A 27,326-nucleotide genomic window follows, 5' to 3' on the forward strand; every position below is an offset into this window, starting at 1 on the left:
CTTCCCAAACAAACGTGTCTGGTGTAATGGTGCATGGCATATGGTGCAATGGTAGAAGGTGTATGGTGCTATGGTGTATGGTGTAAGGGGAATGGTGTAATAGTGTAACGGGCGATCGGGAATGGTGTACGACATTTAAAACTATTCAAAATATTGGTAAGAACAGCGGCTCTTTTCACAAAAAATCTTAAGAGTAAAAATACTCGTAAGTCATACACATTTCAGTATAACTTACGATTAATTTTAATCGTAAGTTTTTTTGTGAAAAGAGTCGCTGATTTTTAATTTTTCACATTAATTTACAATATTGTGATCAAAATTCGTTTTTTAAAATAAATAAATAATTTTGTAGTCGCACGCTTTCTTTGAAATTAAATTGCATTATGGTGTAATGTGTAAGGTGTATGGTGCAAAGGTGAAACGTTTATGGTGTAATGACACAGGGTGTATGGTGTAATGGTGTATAGTGAATGGTGTAATGGTGTATAGTGAATGGTGTAATGGTGTATAGTGAATGGTGTAATGGTGTATAGTGAATGGTGTAATGGTGTATAGTGAATGGTGTAATGGTGTATAGTGAATGGTGTAATGGTGTATAGTGAATGGTGTAATGGTGTATAGTGAATGGTGTAATGGTGTATGGTTTTAGTGGGAAGTTTACACCATCAAAGGACTGTATACTGCTCAAAATTGAGTGACGTTTTCGAATTATTTTTGTCTCCATATGAATTTCGCTGTACGCTATCGATGTGATATGTTGACTTAACTTTGCGATTGATAATGGTTTGAAGATGTTTTGAACTTTCACGGTCCATGTAATCATAAAGTAATTAGGTTTCAATTTTGAAAAAAAAAAAAAAAAGAACTAGCTTGTTTTGAGGTAGCAACTGTATGTTGATGTAAAACCTAAATTAAAACCGAGAGTATAGGACACATCGTTCACCTTGGGCAACATCGATAACAAGCAGCAAGGAAATTTGCAGCTCCGCCTGAACCATCAATCACAACAATAGGAATTTTTTGTTCAAGCATCTTCTTTGCTGTTTTCAATGCTTCAATTCCTCCTTCGATTAGTACCACTACAACCGGCAAAATATCGGCAGTTTGTGTCTGAGGATCTACAACAAATCAAAACGCACAAGGTTTTATGAACAAAATTGCAATTCGTTTATAATCTGAAAATTACATAAACCTTTTCAAATCAGTTCCAAACAAACAATAATCAATATGACCAACACGTTGTGCAACACATGTGAAGAACATGATGTTTGCATAATTCTGTTTTTCAATGGGTTACTATATAAAAATGTGTTAAAAGCTTTTGATTTTGCCATTTGATAAGGAAATTTCCGTTTTCATTTTTGAGTCGTTACTATTGTTATTTTACTTTTAAATGTTATTGTATTGGTAATCGTAAACGGGTTATGGTTACTGTATTTCGACATTCTTGTCAAAAAGGACACTTATTTTGCCAAATCATTTTTATTTACAAGGGATTGGAAGCAATCAATAGATTAAGCCATATCTTTAACCAACACTCTGTAAAGAAAAATCAAAATGCATTTGAAGACTAAAATGTATCCTGCAACACGTTTTCTTTTACTGTCAAGATCCTTAAACAGAAAAAAAGTTGCAAAAATTGCAACATGACGGACCTTAAATAAAAATCTTTAATATTCTTATTGATCGTCTTAATTGAATGCTTTTCTATTTGGAATATTATCACAGATGGCGAAAATAAGGATTTTAAACACAATCTCCCCAATTTCGTTTTTGTATAACAACATCAAATAATAAACAATGCTCTTGAAAATATTTTATATGATTAACTTTTTTGGTTGCTAAAGTCGCAAACTATTCCATTAGCAAAAAAAGAAGAAAACTAACAACTTATAAAACATCTGTATACACATAACCTTGACAGTCGGCAATTTGCAAGTCAATAAAAACCGACCCTTTGCATGCATATATTCCGAAAGTTCCATTTCATAAAAGACGAACCCATCAAATCAAATGGTATCGAATGATCAAACATTGTTTTAATGCAGATTTGTGTAGTGGGTGACACGCCCATGGTAGAAAGCGTATACTCAGTGGACACACCTCATTTTTCTTTTTTTTTCGAGTTTATGCTTACCTTAAGTTTTGATGTTTTGCCTGGGTTTGTAGTTAATCTTGGTTTTTATCTTTCTACTGAATTTATGAAAATACCGACAAACTCTTGTTGCCTTTAATTTACCGCAAAGCTCGGGTTGATGATGCTATTAACACCTTGGATTATGAATATGCGAATCCTTTCAAAACAAAAACTCAAACTTATCTTAAAAACACATATAACACTAGACAACCACTGTCGAGGTTCCTGTCTTGACACAGTTACATCAGTAGGAATTCAATGAATGACTTTGCATGTTTTATTCAAAACTAATAAAGCAAATATGTAAAAGAAGGCGATTTTCAGAAGAGTTGGACTTTTGACCTCAAGCCTTATGTATCCTTGAAAAACATTAATTTCAGATATATTAAATAAATAACGGGATATTACCTAAATTTTTAGTGCTGATTTTCGATAGGAAATTTTTGAAAGCGTTTCTACATTCAGTTGAAGTCTTGCTTATGGTAGGTTCTTCTTCATCTTCGATGAAAACAAACTGTGTATGATTTGGATCAAGTGTCTCCTTTGTTGACATCAATGTTTTTCTAACCAATCTTCCACTTGTTGTATTGATTTTCTTAACGTACATATTTGTTTTTGACATCTTTAAATAAAAAAAGCAAAATGTATCATTACGTTTTTATCATAATCACAATATTTCCTTTCCAAAATATAATCAAATATAAGAAAGCGTTTACATGCACACAATTGCATCAATTAATTTTGAAAGATGTGATATGTTTTTTATTGATTTAGAATAACAAAAGACGTATATTTAACCATGTTAACTTCTCAATCTATCATTTTAGATATAAAATCTTTACTTATGACTACGATGAATAAAATGAAAGAAAAACATATAGATACTATGTGTACTGAGCTTAATTTGTTTGTAAATCTGCATATTAATCAGGGGAAATTTTTAGTTCTGCTGCGATTCTAGCAGGTTGGTGTAATATTTGACATTTTAAAATGGTTTTCAAATACGGCTAAGATTACTTTAGCCGTATTCGGCACAACTTTTTGGAATTTTAGATCCTAAATGCTCTTCAACTTTATACTTCTATGGCTATCTAACTTTTTTGATCTGAGTCACTGATGAGTCTTGTGTAGACGAAACGCGCGTCCGGCGTATCAAATTATAAGCCTGGTACCTTTGATAACTATTTACACCACTGGGTCGATGTCACTGCTGGTGGATGTTTCTTCCCCGAGGGTATCACCAGCCCAGTAGTCAGCACTTCGGTGTTGACATGAATATCAATTATATTGTCATTTTTATAAATTAACTATTTGCAAAAGTATGAATTATTCGAGTTACTAAGGATTTTCTTATCCCAGGCATAGATTACCTTATCCGTATTTGGCACAACCTTTTGGAATTTTGGGTCCTCAATGCTCTTCAACTTTATACTTGTTTGGCTTTTTTATCAGAGCGTCACTGATGAGTCTTATGTAGACGAAAAGCGCGTCTGGCGTATCAAATTATAAGCCTGGTACCTTTGATAACTATTTCATCATTAGTTTTATAAATGGAAAGTCATGATTTGAAATAACTTTTAAATTGTCATTGAAAGCATTCAAAAGAACGTTTGGAATTTGACATTAAAAAAAAATCCATATGATTTCCGCTCATGCATATTTACTATATTTTGCTTCTAAAATCACATCTTAAATGTTTTCACCAACATGTTCAATTGACCAGTTAATCTTAGAGAAATATAAAGAATCCTTTCCATTTTTTAATTGCCTACGGTAAATAAGACGTCAAAAGTCACTCTAGTCTTAACAATAGAATACATCATTATTAGCTATTTCTTTCTTTTTAGATCCGTAAAGATACTGAGACCCAAACGAATACACGCTTATTGTATTACTTCATCTAATACTCTCTGTGACAATATTCCAACTATTGGAATGTGGTACTCTTCTAGAACTATATGCTCATCAACAGCGTCCTGAATAAAACGTACCGCTCCTTCTTCTATACCACATGTTACAATCCAAGATTCTACAAATAGTCAAAATATGAACATATGCCAATTTACCTCGACGAAGATTGGACGAAGAATTAATTAAACAACATTACATTAGAAAGGAAGACCGGATATATATTAGATGAAAAGTTTCATTCTTATGAAAAGATATGCAATAATTATAGTTTATTCTGATATTCTAGCATTGATTCACAATTGTAAACTTGTCTTTCTTGAAATAGTTGTTGTATTTGTCTATAAATAATTACGACGACTCTTTAATCGAATTCAATCTATATTACCCATCATATAATATTAATTAGACAAATCATCAAACCATAGAGTAGGACGTCTTAATTTCACAAAAATAAATCATTCTATGAATTTGGTTATATTCTTAACTAAAAACTAACAATCCATAAAAACGTGCATCTACAGAAAATGCAGGAATATTTTCTAAAGAGAGATTTACGAGTAGGTTGAATATTGCCTTGTAAAAAAGGTAAAATAAAAAAAATACCCAACTGCGAGGAAAATTCATAACGGAAAGCCCCTTATGAAATGGCAAAAACAAAAGCCCAAACACATTAAACGGCTGGATAGCAACTGTCACATTCCCTTCTTGGTACATGCATTTTGAGTAACCTCTACAATCTATTTCGCATGTTAACTATACCATTTCATTACAAAGACTGTTATTTTTCTTTTTAAGAAACTCTCTATGTTTTATAAAAAAAAATATTTTTTGTTTTTGTCAAACTATGCATGTCATTCAGGGACGCAGATCTACATGATCCTTAATGATAACGAGACAGGAAAATAGCCAAAACATCATATTGTTCGAAACTTAAAATACGTTTAATTGTTTTTAAATCTCTCAAATAACCGTTTAAATATAAAACAATGTTTTTCATTTGTATATTTACTGATGGATTTATACATCTCATCAGAGAGGTGAAGGATATCAAAGGGCCATTCAAATTTATAAGTCGAAAATAAACTGACAACGTCGTGGATAAAAAAAAACAAACAACAGAAAACAACACACAACATAAAAAAAGGCTGAGGAACTCGAACCCCACCAACAACTGGGGGTGATGTCAGGTGCTCTGCAATATAGAGTCTTCTAAGACATTTGCATTAAATTAGATGTCGGCAATGTAAATAATCGTCTAATAGAAAAATAATAGAAATAAAATTGGAAAAATAAAAGATTGTATTTGCATCCTATTCTATACAAATGTCGACAACTCAATCGTTTCATCTTTATCATATCATTACTGTCGTACCTAAGTTTATCGATTCTCTATATCAAATATACGTTACGACAATTTTTACGCATTTATAATTCAAGATATGGACGTATAATGGAAATCGTTAATACATATTTTAAAAACACTTAAGATATTTTTTTTTTGTCCTTAACGCTTTTTGGGGATTTACCTTCACCGGAAAACCTCATACAAACATAATCAACATTCAAAAAAGTATAAGCGCATGGTGCGAGAAAAGTTTTTCGAACAAACTGGACTCTTACATGTCTTAGATAGCAACTATTTATCCATTTATATCAAATGTGGGAATCATATTAATACACTCTATCTTATTGTTTACTGTATGTATTAACGAAGAGTTTTGAATTGGTACCAATGTAAGTTGTAAAGTATGAATCGGGGTCTACATTGAAACAGTCCACAATCAGTGGTAATGATACAGTAAATGATCATACATTTTTTCCGTTAAAATTGTTTTTCTTGATTGATGCACCAGAGAAGAGACCGTACATATGTCCCAGATGAATCCTGTGCAAACTTACAGTGTCATATAATGATATAGAACAATGTTATCACAATTCAAACCTATACCATTTAAAAAATATCGAAGCGTATAAAAATGTCCAGCCACAAATGTTATTTTTAGTACAGGGGTATTAGGCAATTACAGGTCGTTCTCACATTTGCTATTTCGTTTATTTATGTTTTTTGCCATAGAAATGGTAGATAACATGAATTATAGATCTTGTATTCTTGTCCTTGCTTTTTTTTCTGATGTGCTTTGTCTATATGCCTTTTTGTTTTTCTTTGTTGACATCTTTGTTTGTTTTTAGAGTTATTAAGATTAAAACACAATGTTGACTGCTGTACACTATCATTTGTGTTTGTTTTGTTCACACCTTGTTGTCAAAATAAAGGAATGTTATGTGATTGTCATACCAGTGAGAGATTTATCTAGCTATAATATCAAGTTTAATCCACCATTTTCTACATGAGAAAAGGCCATTGCCAAGACAGGAACATGACAGTTGTAATCCTTTCGTTTGATGTGTTAGAGCCTTTTGATTGGAATTTTCCGGTTTGAATTTTCCTCGGAGTTCAGTATTTTTGTTATTTTACTTTTTTACAGTGTTTATACAAAGTGAAGGAATAAACAACACCGAATGAAATGTAAGTGCAGTATTTGCAGGGTATAGACCAAAAAAACACGCGAATTGTTTTTATTTTGTTTTACATTGTGCAATATCTTACCGGTATTTATGACTGCGTCGATCAAATCTCTTTTCAAATGGAGCTTATCTTTAATATTGAATTGATGCCCTACCCCTGTGATTGCTATTATTGCCTCAGGTTGGGGTATTTTCCACTGTTTCAGTAATTCGTGTTGCAGAAAACCTGTCTGGTCAACAGTGTAAGGGATTTGAGCAAACTAAAACAAAAACTTTAAATTAGAACTGATGTTGTAAGTGTCAAGTAACAGACGAACTTGCAGTACACAGCTAAATAAATCACCACTGTCCTTACAGAGTTGTAAATGTTATATAAGATTTCGGAATACTATAGTTAATTTTATCCTGAAAAATACATTCACTTATTGTTTTTCTTTATCTAGACGCAAATATAGTCTGTATTGACGTAACGACAGTTCTCACATACAGCGTGAAAACCATATATGGCTTCAAGTCGAAATATATATGAGTCCTTCTTCAGCTGAGAAAGTCATCTCAGCGAGACCTTCTTGATTCGAAAATTCACAAGTTCAGCGTTCAGTCAAAAATAATGTCATACTTGCTAGGGAGAATATAGCTATATTTGAATATTATCAAAGAAGACCTTGCACGGATACGGGAGTTATATGGAAACAGTTAGCACGTTGAAAGTCGAAAACAAATATTCACATTTGAGAAAAGTGTCAATGAGTTTCAAACTTATCAGTTGCAAATAAACTGGCTACGCCATAAAAAAAAAAAAAATGACAAAACGAAAAACAACAGTATACAAAACACAACACAGAAAACAAACGCCTACAGTAAGAAACACGAACCCCACAAAATCGGGAGTCATTTTAATGCCAATCAGATGTGAACTACGAAATCTAGTATAAAAAATGCATAGTGGATGCATTCATATTCTTTTGTTAAATCAACATTCATTCGTTAGGACAAAACTGACATTCATATTCAAGATTTAAAGAATTTAATGTGAAAAAAGCATCGTGTATAATGTTTATAAGACTAGTCAACCAAGAAAGTCGTATAATTAAACGAAAATACAAATTAATGGTTTTTTCACTTGTCAGTGAAATAACAAAAATAACCAGCTATGTAAAAGTATTTGAAACAAGTTTTGCTGGCCACCTATCTTACCCCAAGACGTATATGATGTTATCCCCTCATGATAGTAGTATTTTGTATGGACAATATACTTTAAATCCAACATATATTCCACCACACGTAGTAAAGATGTCATTCTGCATAATTATAGGTTTGTTCTATAGTAAAATGGAATTTCAACCACAGATGAAAATCTTAATTTGTCGTCACAGTCCAGGGTATCAACTTTAAATAAGCCTTCTTACGAACAATGTTATGTCCCTGTATATAATAGGTCTTCTACGGGACACCTCCACAAGCTGATAACATTAATCATGCTAATTGCTATCATCAGTTCAATCTCGGCTTGAGAAAAAAATTAAACTACCTGCTCTAGGACTGATGTGTATACTAACACGTTTGAAGATCTATTAGAGTAAAAAGTTTGTTTCTTTTGTCTTTAAATTTATTACGAAGTTGACTTTCAATCCCTTTATACCAGTATAACCAATTCAAAAAGACAACAATAGTATACCGGTGATCAAAAGTCATAAATCGATCGAGAAAAATCCGGGTTATAAACCAAAACCGAGGGAAGCACATCAACTATAAGAGGAAAACAGAGAAACAACAGGAACGCCGACACACATAGAAACGAACTATTTGATAACACCAAACTTGAATTGGACACACAACTTCAATATACTGATGGGTTCAGTAGAGGATAAGGCCAGGCAATGAGTTCAACCTGCGAAAGAAAGCCTAGATATTCTCTCTGAAAGAATTGAATTTGTGATGTCGTTGATAAAAGTCAGAATGTAAAATAAAACTAAATGGGTCTAAGAATACACGTGCTGTCTTAATTTTTAAAGATAAAAATGTTGCTAAACCCCTGTCCTACATTCATAAAAATATTGGGTTGTCCCTGCAGATAAAGCTCTAAACAACATCTTTTTTGTGTGTTAATTACATTACATAAAATGCTTGATAAAGAATAGCTATTGCCAATTCACAATGAAATTTAACATACACTCCCACGACATTTACCAAAGAGGAAATCATAGACAATCATAGGTCCGTTCTACGTTCCATTAGAATTCAAATAAAGATGTATAACTTTATTTTCTTTCATTGTATTTTATACCCAAATTACAGTATCTTTTCAAACAACGTTATATTGCTGGGTTATCAAAGTGCTCTGGCAAACCTCTTTCTAAAATATTCACATCAATTTTCTCAGCAATCATAGCCGGGCTTTAAAGTTATTGTGAAACTACATATTCTAGAGGCGACGTAAATGAGATGTTGATACTCAAGATTTCCAAAGATCGGTTAGATTACAAACAACATGTACAATCTCAGATTCGTTTATCTTGCAATAGTATTTAACATTTTACACAAGATGGTAAGAGTTGGTCCTTCTTTGGTCATACAGGGAGTAATACATCGTTTTTGTAAGAATGAAAACCTCTATATCGATCAAAAAATCTTTGAAACTGACATTATAAGGATGTTTGATTTTTAATAGACAACATATATTTTTACGCTAGACATGCTAGTTTACGAAACACTGAAATGTCTCCAAATCTGACATCATGAAGATTTAAATGGTTTTTGACAACATATTTGTGATATTTGGTTGGGCGACTTGTTTTTATCAAACATTTGGGCATTTCTATGAATGAATACACATAAAAATGAATGAAATACTCACAAAAACTTTTCTTAAAGGTGATTTCGTCATCAATATCATGGACCTATCATTCCTGAAATCAAATAAAATATAAAGATGAATCTATTTTTGTTAAATAAAAAAATGATTAGCAGAAAATGCGTCTTTGAAAATATGAACAAGGTGAACTTTCATTGAATAACACACTATGATTGATATGATAAGCATATTGACACTGTATTTTTTTTCAAATGGATAAGAAAAACTTGGAGTAGATCTTTAATCGATTAGTTGGTACATTAAACTGGCAGGCTGTGCATTTACCTATAAATAAATTAAGCAAGAATTTATGTTCCGTATAATGTGAAATTTAACATTAAAGATAATGTATAAAGCATCATGCCTTCAATATATCTGCAAAACAAAAACACTGCATTCTCTTGTCTTAATAAGAAAGAACGCATCTTAGAGGATTAACTACTTCAATGTCGTTTGCCCTTTCTCACTATAACAAATACATGTAAATTACTTAATTGACTCCTCACTTACTTATGTTTTTTTCTTTGGTTGCCCATTATTTGATATTGTTTGATATGCAAAACAACTTGATTATCTTCTATTTTGGCCTTTATTTTTTTTACTTGATTGTCTGTACCTTTGTCTTTTAGAGTTCCCGTTGGTTCCTCATTCCTTAATATGGCGAAAAACTAAATAAAAATGAATATTTTTACTAATAAATTTAGATATTCAGAAGTAAAACAATAAAAGAAACGATGCAAAATAACAACAGCACAGACAGACAATACAATATAACGCTTAACGGGGCACTAGCTACGAGATAGATAAAAAAATCTAAAATATGATTTTTTTTTTTCAATAATTAATGAAAGTGAAATAGTGAAATAATGATTCGCTTTAAGAAGACAGTATGGTTCAATTTTGTCAAAATAAGCTAAGAAACACAGATGATGGATTATTCACTTACAAGTGAATAATTCGACCTCATTGAATCCGTATTCATGTGAACTTCAATTTAACCCCTTAGCTAGAAATGGATAACGCATTGATTGTGCGTGTTAAGTTATTTCTAGGAAAAAAATTTCAACATTGAAAGTGAAACAAAGGTAAATCATTTGATTGACTGATTCGATCCACAAAAAATCATTCTTATACAGGTAAAAACGATGATCAACATATATTTTTAATCTATAATATAAAATTAAACAGACCTAGAAAAATTCAATTGCACGAGTTCGCTTTCTATTTGTATCTATATCTATGTTTATATCGCTTATATGACCATCGGAGGTCTTTGGAGGTCAACTCGATAGTTAATTAGATGGGCGTCTACACTAAAATACACACGAAACAAAGCTACAAATTATCGAGCCCATGCAGTGTAAATTGTTTATTTTAGACTTTTTATAATTTTTATAAATGTTTTCAGTGTTATAAATCAAACATGAGAATTTTGGTCAAATCGGTGAACATGAATTTGACAGCTAGTGCCCCTTTAAAGTAAAGGATTAAATATAATAAAATCGTATTGAAGAGAGGCTGAAGATACTAAAATGAAACTTAACCTTACAAACTGACGACAAACAGCATTGACAAACAAGAGGCTCTCAAGAGCCTGAATCGCTCACCTGCTATTTTTTGTTAAATTTTTCATCAATGATTATTTTTGCTTTTCAATATATATCAATGAGTGGCTTAAAAATGCCATGTAAATGTTCTTTGTATCTGTCATATTTCCTTCAAAAGCAAATAAATGCATTTTACGTCTATGTTCCATTTTAACCATAGTGGCTACGTGTCTTGACGTACAAGGAAATAAAATACAAAATTCATATTAGATACTCTAAAACTCATTCAGCCCAAGTTTGGCTGAAATTGATTCTGCAGTTTCAAAGAAGAAGATTTTTTAAAGTAGGCAAACTAGATGAAAAAATTGTGAAAAATTGTCTTTCAAGGATGATAACTCCTTAAGGGGTCAATTGACAATTTTGGTCATATAAAAATAATTTGTAGATCTTTCTTTGCTGAACATTTTTGCTGTTTACAGTTTGTCTTTATCTATAATAATATTCAAATTAATAACCGAAAACTGCAAAATTTCCTTAAAATCATTCATTCAAGGGCAATAACCTAAATATCAGATACCTAATTTGGCTGATAATTTCAGGGCAGGTAGACCTTGACCTAATGAATACTTAAACTTCTTGTCTGATTTGCTCTAAATGCTTTAAGTTTTTAGATATAAGTCAAAAACTGCATTTTACCCTATGCTCTATTTTTAGCCATGGCTGCCATGTTTTCAGAGGAGAGGACATAGAAAATAAAACACAGACTTTATTCTAGATAACCATGGCATCATTCATCATAAGTTTGGTTTAATTTGGTTCAGGTAGTTTCAGATGAGAAGATTTTTTAAAGTTGTATAACATGATAAACAAATTGTGTAAAATTGTCGTCAAAGGGCAATAACTCCGTAAGGTTTTACCCCATTGCAGATTTGCTCTAAATACTTCAGTTTTTGAGATATAAGCCAAAAACTTCATTTGATCCCAATGTTCTGATTTTAACCATGGCGGCCATGTTTGTTAATGGATCAAAACTTCAGATACAATTTATAAACTAGATACCTTTAAGAACATTCAGTTAAAGTTTAGAAGTATTAGGCCTAGTAGTTTCAGAGGAGAAGATTTTTAAATGTTAGCAAATATGATGAACAAATTGTGTAAAATTGTCTTTAAAGGGCAATAACTCTTGAAGGGGTCGTTTGACAATTTTGGTCATATTATTTTTTTGGGAAGATCTTACTTTGCTGAACATTATTGCTGTTTACAGTTTATCTCTGTCTATAATACACTACAAACTGCTCAGAGTCTGAAAAGACCAGTTTTTGTGCTCGACCAGTAAAGTCGAGCACACATTTTACTCGACTAGTCTCGACATTGTCTCGACAGTACTTAACAGTACTTAATTGTACTCGACTAGGTCTCGACTTTACTTAATTAGTCTGATTCAGTACTTGATGATCTTGGTGTAGTCTGAAATGGTCTCGACCAAGGCTCGACCTGTCTTGACTAGTCTCGACTCAGTCTTAACCAGTCTCGACCTGTCTCGACTAGTCTGGACCTTCAAATTTAGTCTTCACTAGTATAAATCAGCCCATCTAACTTAATTAAAAAAAGATCTTACAAGATTCCAGTTTATTTGTTAGTTTGATTTGGATTTCCATATATCTATACAGCTACCTTGGTAATATATTAATCTTACTGAATCCCAGGTTGTTAAGAAGTTTGGTGTATTGCTGTCAAATATGATGATAACCTTGACCTATGATTCAGTAAGATCAATATATTACTAAGATAGCTGTATAGTTTGATGAAAATCCTAGTTGATTTGAAAAAGTTATTAAAAAAAAAAGTGTTTTATCTGAATTTTGTCCGAAATTGCAAATCCTTGCTTTTTTACCTAGATTAATTTAATTCTTAAATTTGACAGCAATACACCAAACTACATAACGACCTGTGATTCAGTAAGATCAATATATTACCAAGGTAGCTGTATAGTTTGATGAAAATCCAAGTTGATTTGAAAAAGTTATAAAAAAAAATTAAAGTGTACTGTCTGAATTTTGTCCGAACTGCAATCCTAGCTTTTTTTTATCTAGATTAATTTAAATCTTAAATTTGACAGCAATACATCAAACCACATAATGACCTGGGATTCAGTAAGATCAATATATTAAAGATAGTTTCATAGTTTGATGAACATCCAAGTTGATTTGAAAAAGTTATAAAAAAAATTAAAGATGCCTATCTGAATTTAATCTTTTTTTTTTTACCTATTAATTAAATTCTTTCATTTCACAGCAATGAATCAAACTACCAAATAGACTGGTATGTTGTAAGATCTATATATAATTTAGTTAGATGAGCTGATTTACACCAGTGAAGACTAAATTTGAAGGTCCACACTAGTCGAGACAGGTAGTGACTGGTTGAGACTGAGTCGAGACTAGTCGAGACTGGTTGAGACAGGTAGAGACTGGTCGAGCCTTGGTCGAGACCATTTCAGATTACACCAAGATCATCTAGTACTGAATCAGACTAATTAAGTAAAGTCGAGACCTAGTCGAGTATAATTAAGTACATTTCAGTAAAGTCGAGACAATGTCGAGACTAGTCGAGTAAAATGTGTGCTCGACTTTACTGGTCGAGCACAAAAACTTGTCTTTTTAGACTCGGAGCAGTTTGTAGTGATAGTATTCAAGATAATAACCAAAAACTGCATAATTTCCTTAACAATACCAATTTAGTGGCAGAAACACAAAATGGGTTGTTCAATTCGTCTAAAAATGTCAGGACTGATAGACCTTGACCTATTGAACATTATTATCCCATGTCAGATTTGCTCTATATGCTTAAGTTATTGAGATATAAGCCATAAATTGTATTTGACCCCTATGTTCTATATTTAACCATGGCAGCCATGTTTGTTGATGGATCAAAACTTCGGATACAATTTATAACTAAACCCTAAGAAACTTTCAGTAATCGTTTGAATGTACTTGGCTCAGTAGTTTCAGAGGGAGAAGATTCTTGAAATAGTTTACGCCGACGACGGACGACTACGACAGACGACAAGGACGACGACGAAAGACGACCGACGCCAAGTGATGGCATACGCTCACATGAGGCCCTTCAGGCCCCGGTGAGCTAAAACAATAAAAAATAACAGTCTAAAACACACAAAAAAATAAGACATCAGTACAACACAAACCCTAGTCAAAACTGGGGTTGATCTCATGTGCTCTGGAATGGTAGACATACCATGTTTCACCTGTGTTTGTAACTAATTTAGCTTTGGTAGCAGAACCTTATTGAAAATATGAAATAAAACAAAGAGTCATAGCAACTTAATTATTTTAATTACCACACCCTAAGTAAGTGGCATGTTTCTGAAAAGTAAAAAGAAAAAATGTGAATGCAGTATTTTACTATAGTTAGTGTTTTGCTAAATCAGATACTAATGATATGAATGACATGTAATGGTAAGGAAAAATATTAACTGACAAGTCTGTTAATAAAAATCGAACGAATTCAATTATATTATAAATATAAAAAAGAAGATGTGATGTGATTGTCAATGAGACAACTATTCACAAGTGACCAAATGACACATAAATTAACAACTATAGGTCACCGTACGGCCTTCAACAATGAGCAAGTAAGTGGCATGTTTCTGAAAAGTAAAAAGAAAAAATATGAATGCAGTATTTTACTATAGTTAGTGTTTTGCTAAATCAGATACTTATGATATGAATGACATGTAATGGTAAGGAAAAATATTAACTGACAAGTCTGTTAATAAAAATCGAACGAATTCAATTATATTATAAATATAAAAAAGAAGATGTGATGTGATTGTCAATGAGACAACTATTCACAAGTGACCAAATGACACATAAATTAACAACTATAGGTCACCATACGGCCTTCAACAATGAGCAAGACCCATACCGCATAGTCAGCTATAAAAGGCTCCGCAATGACAAATGTAAAACATTTCAAACGAGAAAACAACGTTTTATTAAAGAAAACAAAATCAAAACTATGAACATGTGTTAAGAATAATTTTAACAGGTTTTCATTTTGTGACGACCCATCGATTTAAACATGCACGACATATACAGTATTGAGGGACAATGATTGATAAAACAAGTGAACACCTTTATGTCGTATGAATTAAGACTTTGGCTGAACTTACGCTACATAATAATTCTAATCAAAAATCTCCCTCCCAAAACATGCAAACCAAAGTATTTGCTAAAAACACCAGTGTTCAAATATCTTAAACGTACAAAGAAAATGATAATAAAATTAATCATTGTTCTTGAAAACAAGCAGAGTTATCAATTTTCATTTGTGATTTTTCAGTTAAGATCAACATCAATACAACAGTGCAAAATATCAAATGTCAAATAGTTGTTGGAAGTGTATTTATAAAGAAGAGATTTCTAAACTGATATTATCCATTGACAAACATTATTTTAAATCGTTGCATTTGGATACGTATAAGAAAGCCCACAAGGCACTATTTGTAGATCGTTATTGAAAACCTATGTGAACCAATTGAAAGTCTACTAATAATTTGATATTGAGTGTGTTCTGTTCGCGTGTTCTTTCAGTATTTTTATAATTATATGAATTTATATAAACTTTATTATCTAGTAAGTAGTTAAGACAAGTAAATTGTATATATACATAATATCATCAATGCAATTGCTCTGTACCACCAGTCATGTTTCAAGTATTTTTAAACCCAACATTTTATTTCAATACTATAAACCCTATCAAACCTAAACACATATTACATCTTGAACAGAGCTGCTCCCTGTATATTTATCATGGATTGATACGGTTGCGATATTGAAAATATACGTGCGAACATTGTTTTGCATCCTGTATCTTACATGTTTGTAGCTTTAACTTTTGATTTTTTATGTCCAGACTGTCAAATTTCTTTTTGAATGAAATCAATATGACTTAAACGCGGACCGCTATGATGACGTACAATTCGACTGTAATTTAATTAGTTATTTGAACAAAGATATTGAACAAAGAAGTATACTTGTAGAGTATACGTGTTATCTATTTACCTGTAGTTTTGTAGTAGAAGGGCAAAGGTGAAAATCAAATTTTTAATGTTCAAGACGATATGGTGCATAGAATATATTAAGAACGCATTACACATAGAAATTAGTTTTGCTTGAAACATAACTTTTTGATGAAACATCCTTTAACTTTGAATACTTCGAATGACACACTTGCAATTGTTATCAACTGCTATAAATAATTTTGTTATAGGTTTCCACGGATATTGAACCCACTACCACGATGTTTTTACTCATTTATGACTTACATATCAGTGTTCATTCCATTTTGTAATGATGTTCATTTTGGTCAATGTTTACTAATTTGTATTTGTTGACTATGAATTGTCTTGTCACAACGTAGAAAATTTAAGACTCAGGAAGACTAAACCCAAAAAACAACCGGGGTTGATTTCAAGTCCAGAGAAAAAAATAAGCAGATCCTTTTTTCAGATGTGGCACCTGTCCTGTTTCTCAAGTTAGTACGAACTCGGTAATAAGTTATATTCTGTAGGTCACATTTGTCAAATATTTTTGATTGATGCAATAACTGTTGTATAGACTTATCCTATTCAGATTCAAAATGAGCAGACATAATTTCATAGTATAGCTACGGTTCTCTATTTATTTGTTATAGATAACACATTGTAAACCTAGTTGTTAATGAAAACACATAACTGTTATGGATGTCCCGGCTCTGAATGCTTTCTGCAATACACCAAGTTGATATACAATATTATTAGCTTGGTTAGTTTATACCGTAAAATTGGCTGTTCTCAATGTTGTGTAAACTCTGATTATCATGTATCGATATATTTGTGTATAGCTTTCCTGTTATCGTAACAAAACATATATTAAATCTTGTATAAAAATTTGAAAAAAAAATAATTTGTCTTTATAATTCTTCCGAGTAAAATCCTTAATACCAGTCACACAAGATCTAAGTATCTACGATTGTCATTGTTGTGAAAAAGGCACCGTTTAGTGGCATTGCAAACAGTTATGTGTTGATATTGTAGATTTTGAAATGTTGTTTTAATAGAAAGTAACAGAACATGGAAAGACACGATATACACAAATAAACTTTGAAGTAATAAAAAAAATGCAAGATATAGGTTTTGCCATTGACCTCTAATATTCTATTTGTTTGTCCAAGATTCTGTTGATTTAATTATCTATATGTGGCGATTGTGCAATTTTGTATTGGTGTCTTTTATGATAGTTTATATGCAACTGTATGGCATTCATATAATACAACATCAAACAAAATAGACACTGTGACAGTTAAATCTCCATCAAAAGGTTGCTGAAGTTGATCACTTTTAAGAGACTTTTTCGTAGTGTCCGGAAGTCCCGATATTAATTTCGAAAAATATTTTGGGGTTTGAACTGTATCTTACTAACATTGTATGAAGGAAACTCTTGTTTTCGTATATATTGGTTTCATAACGATTTTGAAACTCTTTTTTACAAGTAAACATTTCTATGTCTACTAATTACATATTTCAAAACTAGAAATATAAAAAAAAAGAGATTGAACACGTTAAAGTTGATTTTGCATATTTGATTCTATTTTTTGGTCTTTGGTCACTTTAAAGAGGAGTCACTTGTAGGGGTGAATACTACTAGCGCGATAATGATTGTTTGATAGTCCGTGTAAACAGGTCTTGGTATGGATTATGTCGAAATAACAGAATCGTATCTCAGGACTTTTAATCTTAAAATTTGTAATAACGAAGAATACTATATTGGATAAGAAACAATATAATTGTGCTGCTGTTTTAAGTTGTCAGCATCTTTTTAAATTTTGCTCTGTGTTTAGAATTCAGCATGAAAGTTAGTTACATTTTTTCCAGAAGATATAACACAAACATTCTGGAAGCATACTGTTGAAACAATTCTTCTATAAAATTTTCAATGCAAGATACTGTTTAACTGAACAAAATGTTGACAAAATATGTCTTTTTTTAAAAGAAAAAAAAAACATGTACTTCAATTTTTCGCGTATGCACATTGGTCATAGCCTTTAGATAAATTTAATTTGATTAACTCATTACAAAAACCTCCAAAAACTAGTTATATCAAGAAAAAAAGCACTGAAATGTTTAAAAATATTAAAAAAAAAATCCAAATTTTGAACCTTATGTTCTAGAGAAAAAAAAAACAGTTACCTGTGTCCAAAGAAGCTTTTTTTGTGATTTTACAAAACTTTTCCAACATATATCTGAACTCCAAAACGACTGTATAGCGTGAAACTGTTTCACACCCCTTTAAATTAATGCACAAAGTACATGTGTTCGACTAGAAGAGTAAATACTGACTTACTGAACAGCAGATTCTTTAAGAATGCTTTTATAAAATAAATCCATTTCAAGTACAAATTGGATGTGTAAAAGGTCTTACTTGAAAAGCGGGGACTGATATTTTTTTTTTTTAAATGGAGATGTATTTATTATTTATCAATATATCACACAAATCTGTGTTAAAAATAAAAGTAAGAAAAAGGTACTATCCTTGGTCATCAAAACTGAATCGTATTATTAAAATAAATTTAAAATCAACAGAGACATGCAGATTATAATAGGATAGCATAACTAAGCAAAGATAGCAATTTATTTGAAAACTGTCAAATAACTACTAGTTATTAATTGAATGAAAAGTCTCTGTAAAGAAGTGATTTTAAGAATGATGCCATCCATTGAATTGTATTATCTTAAATCGTTTATCTTGTAGACATACGAGAATGCTAACAAGGCAAAATGTGTAAACGGTTATACACAAAATATGTGAACTCTACAAGTATAATGGAATTGGATAGCAAAGCACAACTTAATATATATATTTGTGTAAACTTATACACATTTGTGTAGAATTATATATACTTTCGTGAAATATTTGTTAGAGGAAGGATTCCACTAGTCGTCTTACATTTTGATAAGATCTTTATTAGACTAATATCATATTAAACATCATAAGGTATCAACAGTTTTAAATCAGAAGAACATCAAGTTTTATTTTTTTTTATCCACTAAATTCATTTCTACAAGAAAAATTATGCAGCCTTTAATTACACGAATTAAGTACACGAAATATTTATCACAAACAGAAATATTGAATGTATTTTTTAGACTTTACTTAAACAATTAAGTTAGTACTTACAAAAAGTCCATAGTGTGTACTGTACAATAGATAAAAATCGGTCTGTATCACACATCCGGTTGGAAGCCGTTATTTTGTTTTAAAAGAAAAGCATGTATTGTATGTGTTCAAAAAGTGTATATGATATATTTTTGTCATATCAAACACCGTATCAACTTGTCAAACAGTGTACCTTGAACAGAGCAATATGGTAGTGACATAAGAAAGTCAATGCACAAAGCACTTAGCTTTTAGATAGACTAAATTTTTAATTGCTCAAAAACACTAGTTGTAGAAAAACTCAATGGTGAAAATTTTCAATATATTTTAAAACGATATTACATTTTGATCTGGGTTTTCCCGCAAAAAATACTTTGTTTTGTTTATAAATTTTTTAAACACTTATTTCGATTTATTAAATCCCCAAAACGACAATACAGTGTGTACATGTATCGACCCCCCTTAAGTTAACGAATAAAGTACAACCTAAAAAAGTAAATAATGATCTACTGACATGAAGATTCAATCAGAATGCATTTATATCAAATCTTTATCTGAGGTAGTAATTGGATATGTAAAAGGTTTTTCTTGAACAACATGTACTGATATTCTATTTCAAATGGAGATGTTTCTTTCAATTATCAATATATCACAACAATCTGTGTTAAACACAACCAGACAAAGATGTTCATTTCCTACTTATTCTCGTTCAACCGAAATATTCAAATAGATATATAGTCAACAAAGTCATGCTTATTTTAATCGGGAAACCTGACTCAGTAGAGATAACAATAAATCATATATTGTAAAATATCCACTAGCCGTTGAATGCAGGAATAGTATTGATAATACCCATTTAATTACATTATCTTAAATCGTTACTGTTATAGATCTACGAGAATGCATACACGGCAATAACTATTAAATGCTACAGTAATTGCATAAGGCGTAACCCTTCATGGTGTCATAAATTAAGAGTGAAATTTTGTCTTAGATAAAAAATTGGTGATCATTGTTACGTGACTAATGAAATGAAATTATAATAAAAGCATTTGTGCATGGTCATTATTGATTTGTCTTAACGAAACACAATATGTCGACTCTGAAAATAACTAAACGAAATGTTAAGCAAGAAGTCGAATGTTTTCCTCGTTAACAATTGGAGCATTGAACTCTCCTTTTTTCTTTATTTTAGTGTTTCAATTTGTTCTTTGTAAATTAAAATTTCTTAAACATTTCAAATCATTTTAGTCATTTAATTTGTTCATGCTCCTCTTTATACAATTAACAATTACAACAGTTTATACGTGGTGTCTCTTTATTATTAAGTAGAAACCAATCTTTGAAAGATAGTATGAATAAGAGTATGAACACATCAATTAAGTGAAAATAAGTAGAAATTAGAAGAAATTATAGAAAATCTAATCAAAACGCCGAAAAAAAAATTTGCATGAGCCAAACACCCGTGGTTTCACGTACGAACGAAACTGTCGACAGGAATCAGGCGCTTAATCAAAATTGACTCTAGATAGCGAAGGCAAGAAACAAATATAACAATATTCAGACAATATGTAACAAAGATAAAGGATTCAGTTTATAAATTTTGCCTTTTTTTTTATTTTTTGGTTTTGAGAACAAGCTGTGTTGTTACGGAGGTTTGAATTTATTCGAAAACATACTTATATGGCCCAAATACTCATATGGTCCGGAACATACACATGTGCGTAGAATGGTATGGTATACACTTGCATCAATTCTTTGTTAACGGAATCATTCCACTAATATTCAAATACCTTACTGCAGTCTTCAATATAATTATTATAAAAAATATAAAACATTGTAAAGTAGCAATAACAAGTTTAAATGGGAAGATCACTAACGGTTATGTTTCTATATATTAACGTCTTCACTGCAAAGAAGCATATGTCACTTTTTTCTACACCAATCCATGTAACTAATTATATCATAATCAGAAATGTTAAATGTATACTAAAAATTTACATTTATTTCTTCTTAAGTTCGTCGTGTGAATCTTATAAATTATATGTACTCTTTTTATAAAATTTTTGATAGCTATATATTTAACATCTAAGTGCAATGGTCTATCTCATGAGATTTCTTCACTCTACTAGTTTTATCAGAACTACACTGTTCTATCGCCACCCTCTTATTGGATAATAATGGCTTATTTATCTAATTCGTTCTGATAATTCTTTTTTATCATGTATTTTTGCTTGTTAAATAATTGTTATCGAAATTATATCAGTAGTACTACGATTAATTGGTTTGCAAGGTTTGGACTTAATCTTTGAGCAATTCTTAGCAAATCCAACATTACAGAATTGGGGATATTACAAAGTTAAAAAAAATCCATCGTATATCTCCAATGAAAATATAGGACTACATTTCTAAAACTACATTGTTTGTAGTGAAATGATATATCTCCAAAAAAGGATGTTCTTTTTCTAAGTTGCTTGTATAATAAAATAAAAACAATCAAACAAAAGTAACTCTTCTTGTACGCAATTTCGATTCCAATATGACTTTTTATAAAAGATAAAAAAATTTAAAAAAAATGATATCTCAGTGAAATATTTACGATATTGAGCTTTTAAAGTTTAAGTGCCGGTCTGTCTAAGAATCAGGCAAATTCTAAAAATTTCAAAACATGACATATTTCAAATATTCATCTTATCCACAAAATATATTACCTTAGTCAATCCAAATAGAACTGTATAATCTAATTTTAGAAAATCAATTGCAGTATTATGTATTAGCACTTCGAAGTTCTATATGTTTTACTATTATCCTATGTAAATTCAGGCAATTTCAATTCAAAATAATTTCTATTACCAGAACTGCACAATCACAATGATATGCAAATATAAATACTAAGCAAACAGAAATTTCAGGTTAAAGCCTTCGTCTCGTGGGTTTTTTCGTCTGCTAGTCAAAATTCCATTCCAAAGATTTTCTTGCTTTGTTCATGAAAGAACACAATTACCAGAGTTACTTCCCCTAGCAGAACTCTTTTGATGTAAACAATACTGATGTCATGCATGTGGCAGACAATGTTGAACTGTAGTCAATCTTATCTGACAATGAATGTGGGAATTCACAGTATTCTAAGGATGAAAAGACAACACGCGTATTGGACAATGTAATAGAATTGTTGAACCACTTCCCTAGGATAAAAATATGCAAAAATCAAGTCGGAGGGAAAATTGATTTTTTACAATATGAATCCAATACTGGGATCTTTTCCCAACTATATGTACATTCATACTTTGTTTGTCCAAAACACCAACAAACCCTAGGAATATGCATGAGATAAAGAGAAGGAATGTTGGTTGTGCACAACCGTCTCACAAAGGAAGGATCAAAGCCAGACAGAGCATTGTCCATCCAGATGAGCAGGGCCTTAGTAGGTTCTAAACACAAGGTACACTATTTACATATTATTATATATTCAAAAGATAATTTTGGTCATACACTATTCTCCTTCCCCATTATATTTTTTACTGTAAAATTGAAAATAGTTTAGGTTCAACATGAATATAAAAAAGGGGGGGGGGGGGGGGGGGGGGTCATTATCAGACTCATATTTTTTTTTTTTGGCATATTTTTTTCTGTTGGATTGACAAAAAGTGAACAGTTTTTTTTTTCTTATGTTTTATAAAAGATTTTAAAAAAAAATGGTGATAATGCCAAAACTATCAGTGTAAACTAAACTGAAGGAGACCCCTGGCCCTGCAAAATGGACTATTGCCCTTCTTTAGCAAATGTTTAATTTTTTATACATTATGATGCATTTAGGCCTAAAAAGACAGCACCAGTGTTTCGACTTACAGCTGAAAAGAATTAGGTTAGATAGGTATATATCTATATATATTTTTTTAGTTTTTGGCTGGTTTAAAAAAAGGGGAAATAATTTGACACGATAAAAATAGGGCTCGTTCAAAACTTACAGAAATGTGTATGCATCGGTAAGGTTATCCAAGGAACAACTAATTTTTTTTCAAATAGGCGTTCAACAAATTACGGATGTATTTTTTATTTGATGATTTAACCGTACCTTATTGGCTTAATGGGAGGAATATGTTGTTTCTATCAGTGCTACTAAAAAATGACAAGAAAACTTTCCGGTGTACTGTAGGCGTGTTTAATCATAAAATATAGGGTCAGTATTTTTAGTACTTTAAACACACACACATTTTTGGTTTGCCTTAGGCCAATTACCTTATTTATATTTTTGAATCTACCAACATTGTTTTAACCCAAAGCCCTTGAAACTCTAGCTCTCAGGGGTTAAAAACATATTCTGCATAACTTGTACTGAGGGAAATTATTTTTCTTATTTAATGTTATTTGCAACTTATTACATTGGTCTGAAGTAAGAGCTACAAAGAAATTTGTATTGTATAAAACAATTCATTCTTTCATTCATATATATTGTAAATGTCGTTTGTTGTCGTTTGTTGATGTGGTTCATAAATGTTTCTTGTTTTTTATATAGATTAGACCGTGGGTTTTCCCGTTTGAATGGTTTTACACTAGTAATTTTTAGGGCCCTTTATATAGCTTGCTGTTCGGTGTGATCCAAGGCTCCGTGTTGAAGACTGTACTTTGATCTACATGTAACATGGTTTACTTTTATAAATTGTGACTTGGGTGGAGAGTTGTCTTATTGGCACTCATACCACATCTTCTTATATCTACATGTATCTATATTTTTATCAGACTAAACAAATTTGAACTTTTTCTTCAGGGATTTGCTGAACTGCAGAGGTGATTTGTAAAGACACATACCTTTGATATTTAAAAGAACTGTTTACAGAAGACTATTGCATTGCAGAGGTACAAATTATTTGAATTTAGATATTTTATATGTATACCAGTAAATTCCAGTAATTGAATGTTTACTTCAATCCACTCCCACTAGTGGGTCCATATTTTTAGTTGAAATATATTTTTATACAGGAGTATGGATTTTAGAAATAGATAAGAATTACTTCAGCTATAAGATGTTTTTTTCATACCCATCCACAACGGGACAGCTCATAGATTTCCCCGTCGGAATGCAAATGCTAATTTACAAAATGATTTGTGTATATTGGTTCAGTTTTGAGCAAGTGGTGAATTCATCTTATGATATAGGATATACATGTATATACAAATGTATATACAGTACGGGTAGAGACTTATTACTATAAATAACGGACTGGGACATGTCGGAAATGAATAATCCGACTTTTTTATGGTAGGTAGTATGGTCATTAATCAACAGATCCAGGTGTGAACGGTAATATAATTGTCCTTTCATCTCAATCCGTGCTACTAGATTATTACGCTTCATTGATTTCAGAATCAGGTTACCTGTGATTTAAACCTCTCAGTCACTTTATTGATTAGTTCTACATCGTATTTGACATAAAATATTTTTACAGGTGAAGTACTGGAGATAACTTTGTTTTAATAAAAATAGCCTATTTTTTTAATTATGGCTTTTTATATTTCAAATGCTGTTTATATTCCTCAAAATAATATTTACTATGTTCCCTGGTTTTTTTTGTTTTTTGTTATGTTTCTTTTTCGTTTTTGTTGGCATACAGTTTTTAAAATATTTTCTTTTTTATTTCTGGAAGGGTATTTTTGTTTTACTGATTTATTTTCCACGTAAACCCATTGATTAGCAGAATGATGTGCAAAGTGCTGCTGCATACGTTTTAGTTTGACAACACTACATTTGTATTTAATTTTCAGTCTGCGTTGGGTCAGTTCTGAAATAAAAATAATTACAGTGAGCAATACTTGTATACTAGTAGTTTGGTGATTCTTAATAATTGTGAATTTACTTTTTACTGTAAACCAGTATTGTCCGAAAGTTGGTGATGTATAACTAAAGTAGTACGCAAATAATAACACTAGAAGAAGATAACGATTCTTCTCGGGAATTAGGTTTATTTTGATATTTCTGTGTTTGTTAAATATGCATGAAATAATTGCCACGGACATGAATGGACATTAAAACTAGAAGCATTCAATCGTTTGATGACCAGTTAATTAAATATTTACTACGATTTGTTAATTAAATATTTACTAATTTGGTAAATTAAAATATTTTATTCTGTAGTCTAAGGAAATGCAATTACTCCTATTTAAATAATTTTATGGTGCTGCATTGACTCTTAATTGCATAATATTAATTTACGCACAATGCATGTTAACTTGTATGTTGTATTTTTGACACCAATCTAAAAAAAATATTTGCCGTGAAAAGACAATTCCATGATACACATATCAGTGATCAACAGCATGTGGTTGAACTTTGAACTTGACTTCACTCTCAATACAATGATGAATGCTAAAAATAGCTGGGATTAATTTTGTCAAATGCACATGATTTTCATATGGCGGGAAATATCGTAACAATTAACACAGGTGACCTTACTGACCGACCGTGGGAAAATCCATTCATGATTATTTTGAAACGTAATGATTGGCAGTATTGTGCGTTAGTTTTGAGGCTCTTGATCGAGATCCATTAATAATTGATTTACCAGAATAGAAAATTTAATCCTTGTAATTATAAACAGAACAAGCTTTAGTCTTCTTTAACTATTTTATTTATTATATTTATTAGTCAACACCCAGATTCCTATTTAGATAATTTATTCGGACACCTCCTTTTAAAGTTCGGGAATTATACAATTTAAACTGCCGACATCGATTTACAAAATCTTACTGACTGCACAAACTTTAGAGAATGGCTAGAAATACGACGCAAAAGTAAAGACGGCTGATCATGAATCTGTGTAAAACTTTGATCTTCATGTATTGATTTACACAATTCGTAAAATATGTTTATAAAAACACGATTTTCATTAAAATTTCAAACATGGAAATAGAAAGGCAATATCTGTGTTATAATACAACGAGTGTCAACAAATCTGTTATTTCCATTATATGTAAATTTATTAACAAATCAAATTTAAAATAGTGCTGGGTCATAGAATATTGACATGCATATGAAAAGTTTTTTTTATATAAAAACTAGGAATCTAAAGATGATCACGGCGTTATAAATATTGTAAAAAAACAATTGTTTCAAAGAGATTAACGGGAAATATATGTCAGAATAGAAAGCACGGATGATCTGGCTGACCAAATTGTTTTACTTGCGAGAAATGATTGACAGGTATGAATAGACGTAGAGGCTCCGACGGGGAACGTGGTATCGAAAGGAAAATAACAGTTTATTCACAATGCCTATATTCAATTTGTTTATATACTTTATAAATATGATATGTTGGCCTTATACTTAAAATTGTGTTTCTATTAATAACATAAAGGAACAAGACGTTAAAAGGGGGAAATATTGTAACCATCAACGAAAACTCGTATAATTTACGGGATTGATGTCTCAACATTTTGATTAAAACTTCGATTGAAAACAGTCCTGGTTGTTATAATTTTGAATAAACATGATAAAATGAAATATTTACGGTTTACAAATACAAATACAAATAGTTTATTGGCACACACACAATTATTATAATTGGCAACACATTTTTACAGTACATTGATAAAAATCGTCTTTCTTTCATTTTCAAGTTAAAAAAAAGTTGATCCCATATTCCTATTAAATTTTTATTTTTATTGTAATTTTTTCTTTGAATACAAAACAATATTTTACATTTATTATCTATCCTCCATAAATACTAAAATATCTGTACGGGTAAAATTTAATTCTAATCAAGCTGGTACAGATTGATTTACGACCTTACACTCGGATATTGTACAGGTTAATATCACAGCAGGTGTTAATTACACTGAGACAACTGTCGGACCAGTCTGACATCTAGACGGATTAAGACATCCATAATAATAAGTCTCTACCCGTACTGTACATAAAATTGAGAACAGAAATGGGGAATGTGTCAAAGAGACAACAACCCGACCATATAGCAGACAACAGCCGAAGGCCACCAATGTATGTTACAACAAGAACTAGGTCAATATGACCTACACTTTTTGCTGGAGCTAATTGGGTAAAATTTTGACTGCTAAACACGAGTTATGCAGAGATCACCTACACATGTATTGTCAACAACATCAAGAGTCTTTTTGCTTGT

The 27,326-nt window shown here is 31.1% G+C and overlaps 1 protein-coding gene across 2 annotated transcripts in view; it reads right to left on the bottom strand.

The window, feature by feature from the left end:
• LOC127715432 (transient receptor potential cation channel subfamily M member-like 2) overlaps window positions 1-27,326 on the bottom strand; it is a 94,084-nt gene that overhangs the window by 60,568 nt on the left and 6,190 nt on the right. The window contains exons 2-7 of one of the 2 annotated variants that reach the window (XM_052221475.1): window positions 9,939-10,096; window positions 9,432-9,483; window positions 6,657-6,834; window positions 4,033-4,166; window positions 2,546-2,759; window positions 944-1,118 (exon numbers count right to left, since the gene is read on the bottom strand). In XM_052221475.1, coding sequence (XP_052077435.1) covers window positions 944-1,118; window positions 2,546-2,759; window positions 4,033-4,166; window positions 6,657-6,834; window positions 9,432-9,483; window positions 9,939-9,964 — 779 coding nt within the window. In that variant the 5' untranslated portion in view covers window positions 9,965-10,096. Of the gene's footprint in view, window positions 1-943; window positions 1,119-2,545; window positions 2,760-4,032; window positions 4,167-6,656; window positions 6,835-9,431; window positions 9,484-9,938; window positions 10,139-27,326 lie in introns of those variants that run through there. The other variant, XM_052221474.1, reaches the window with a different exon arrangement.

This window comes from Mytilus californianus, unplaced genomic scaffold (assembly GCF_021869535.1).
Source record: "Mytilus californianus isolate M0D057914Y unplaced genomic scaffold, xbMytCali1.0.p SCAF_9, whole genome shotgun sequence".
Classification (NCBI taxonomy): domain Eukaryota; kingdom Metazoa; phylum Mollusca; class Bivalvia; order Mytilida; family Mytilidae; genus Mytilus; species Mytilus californianus.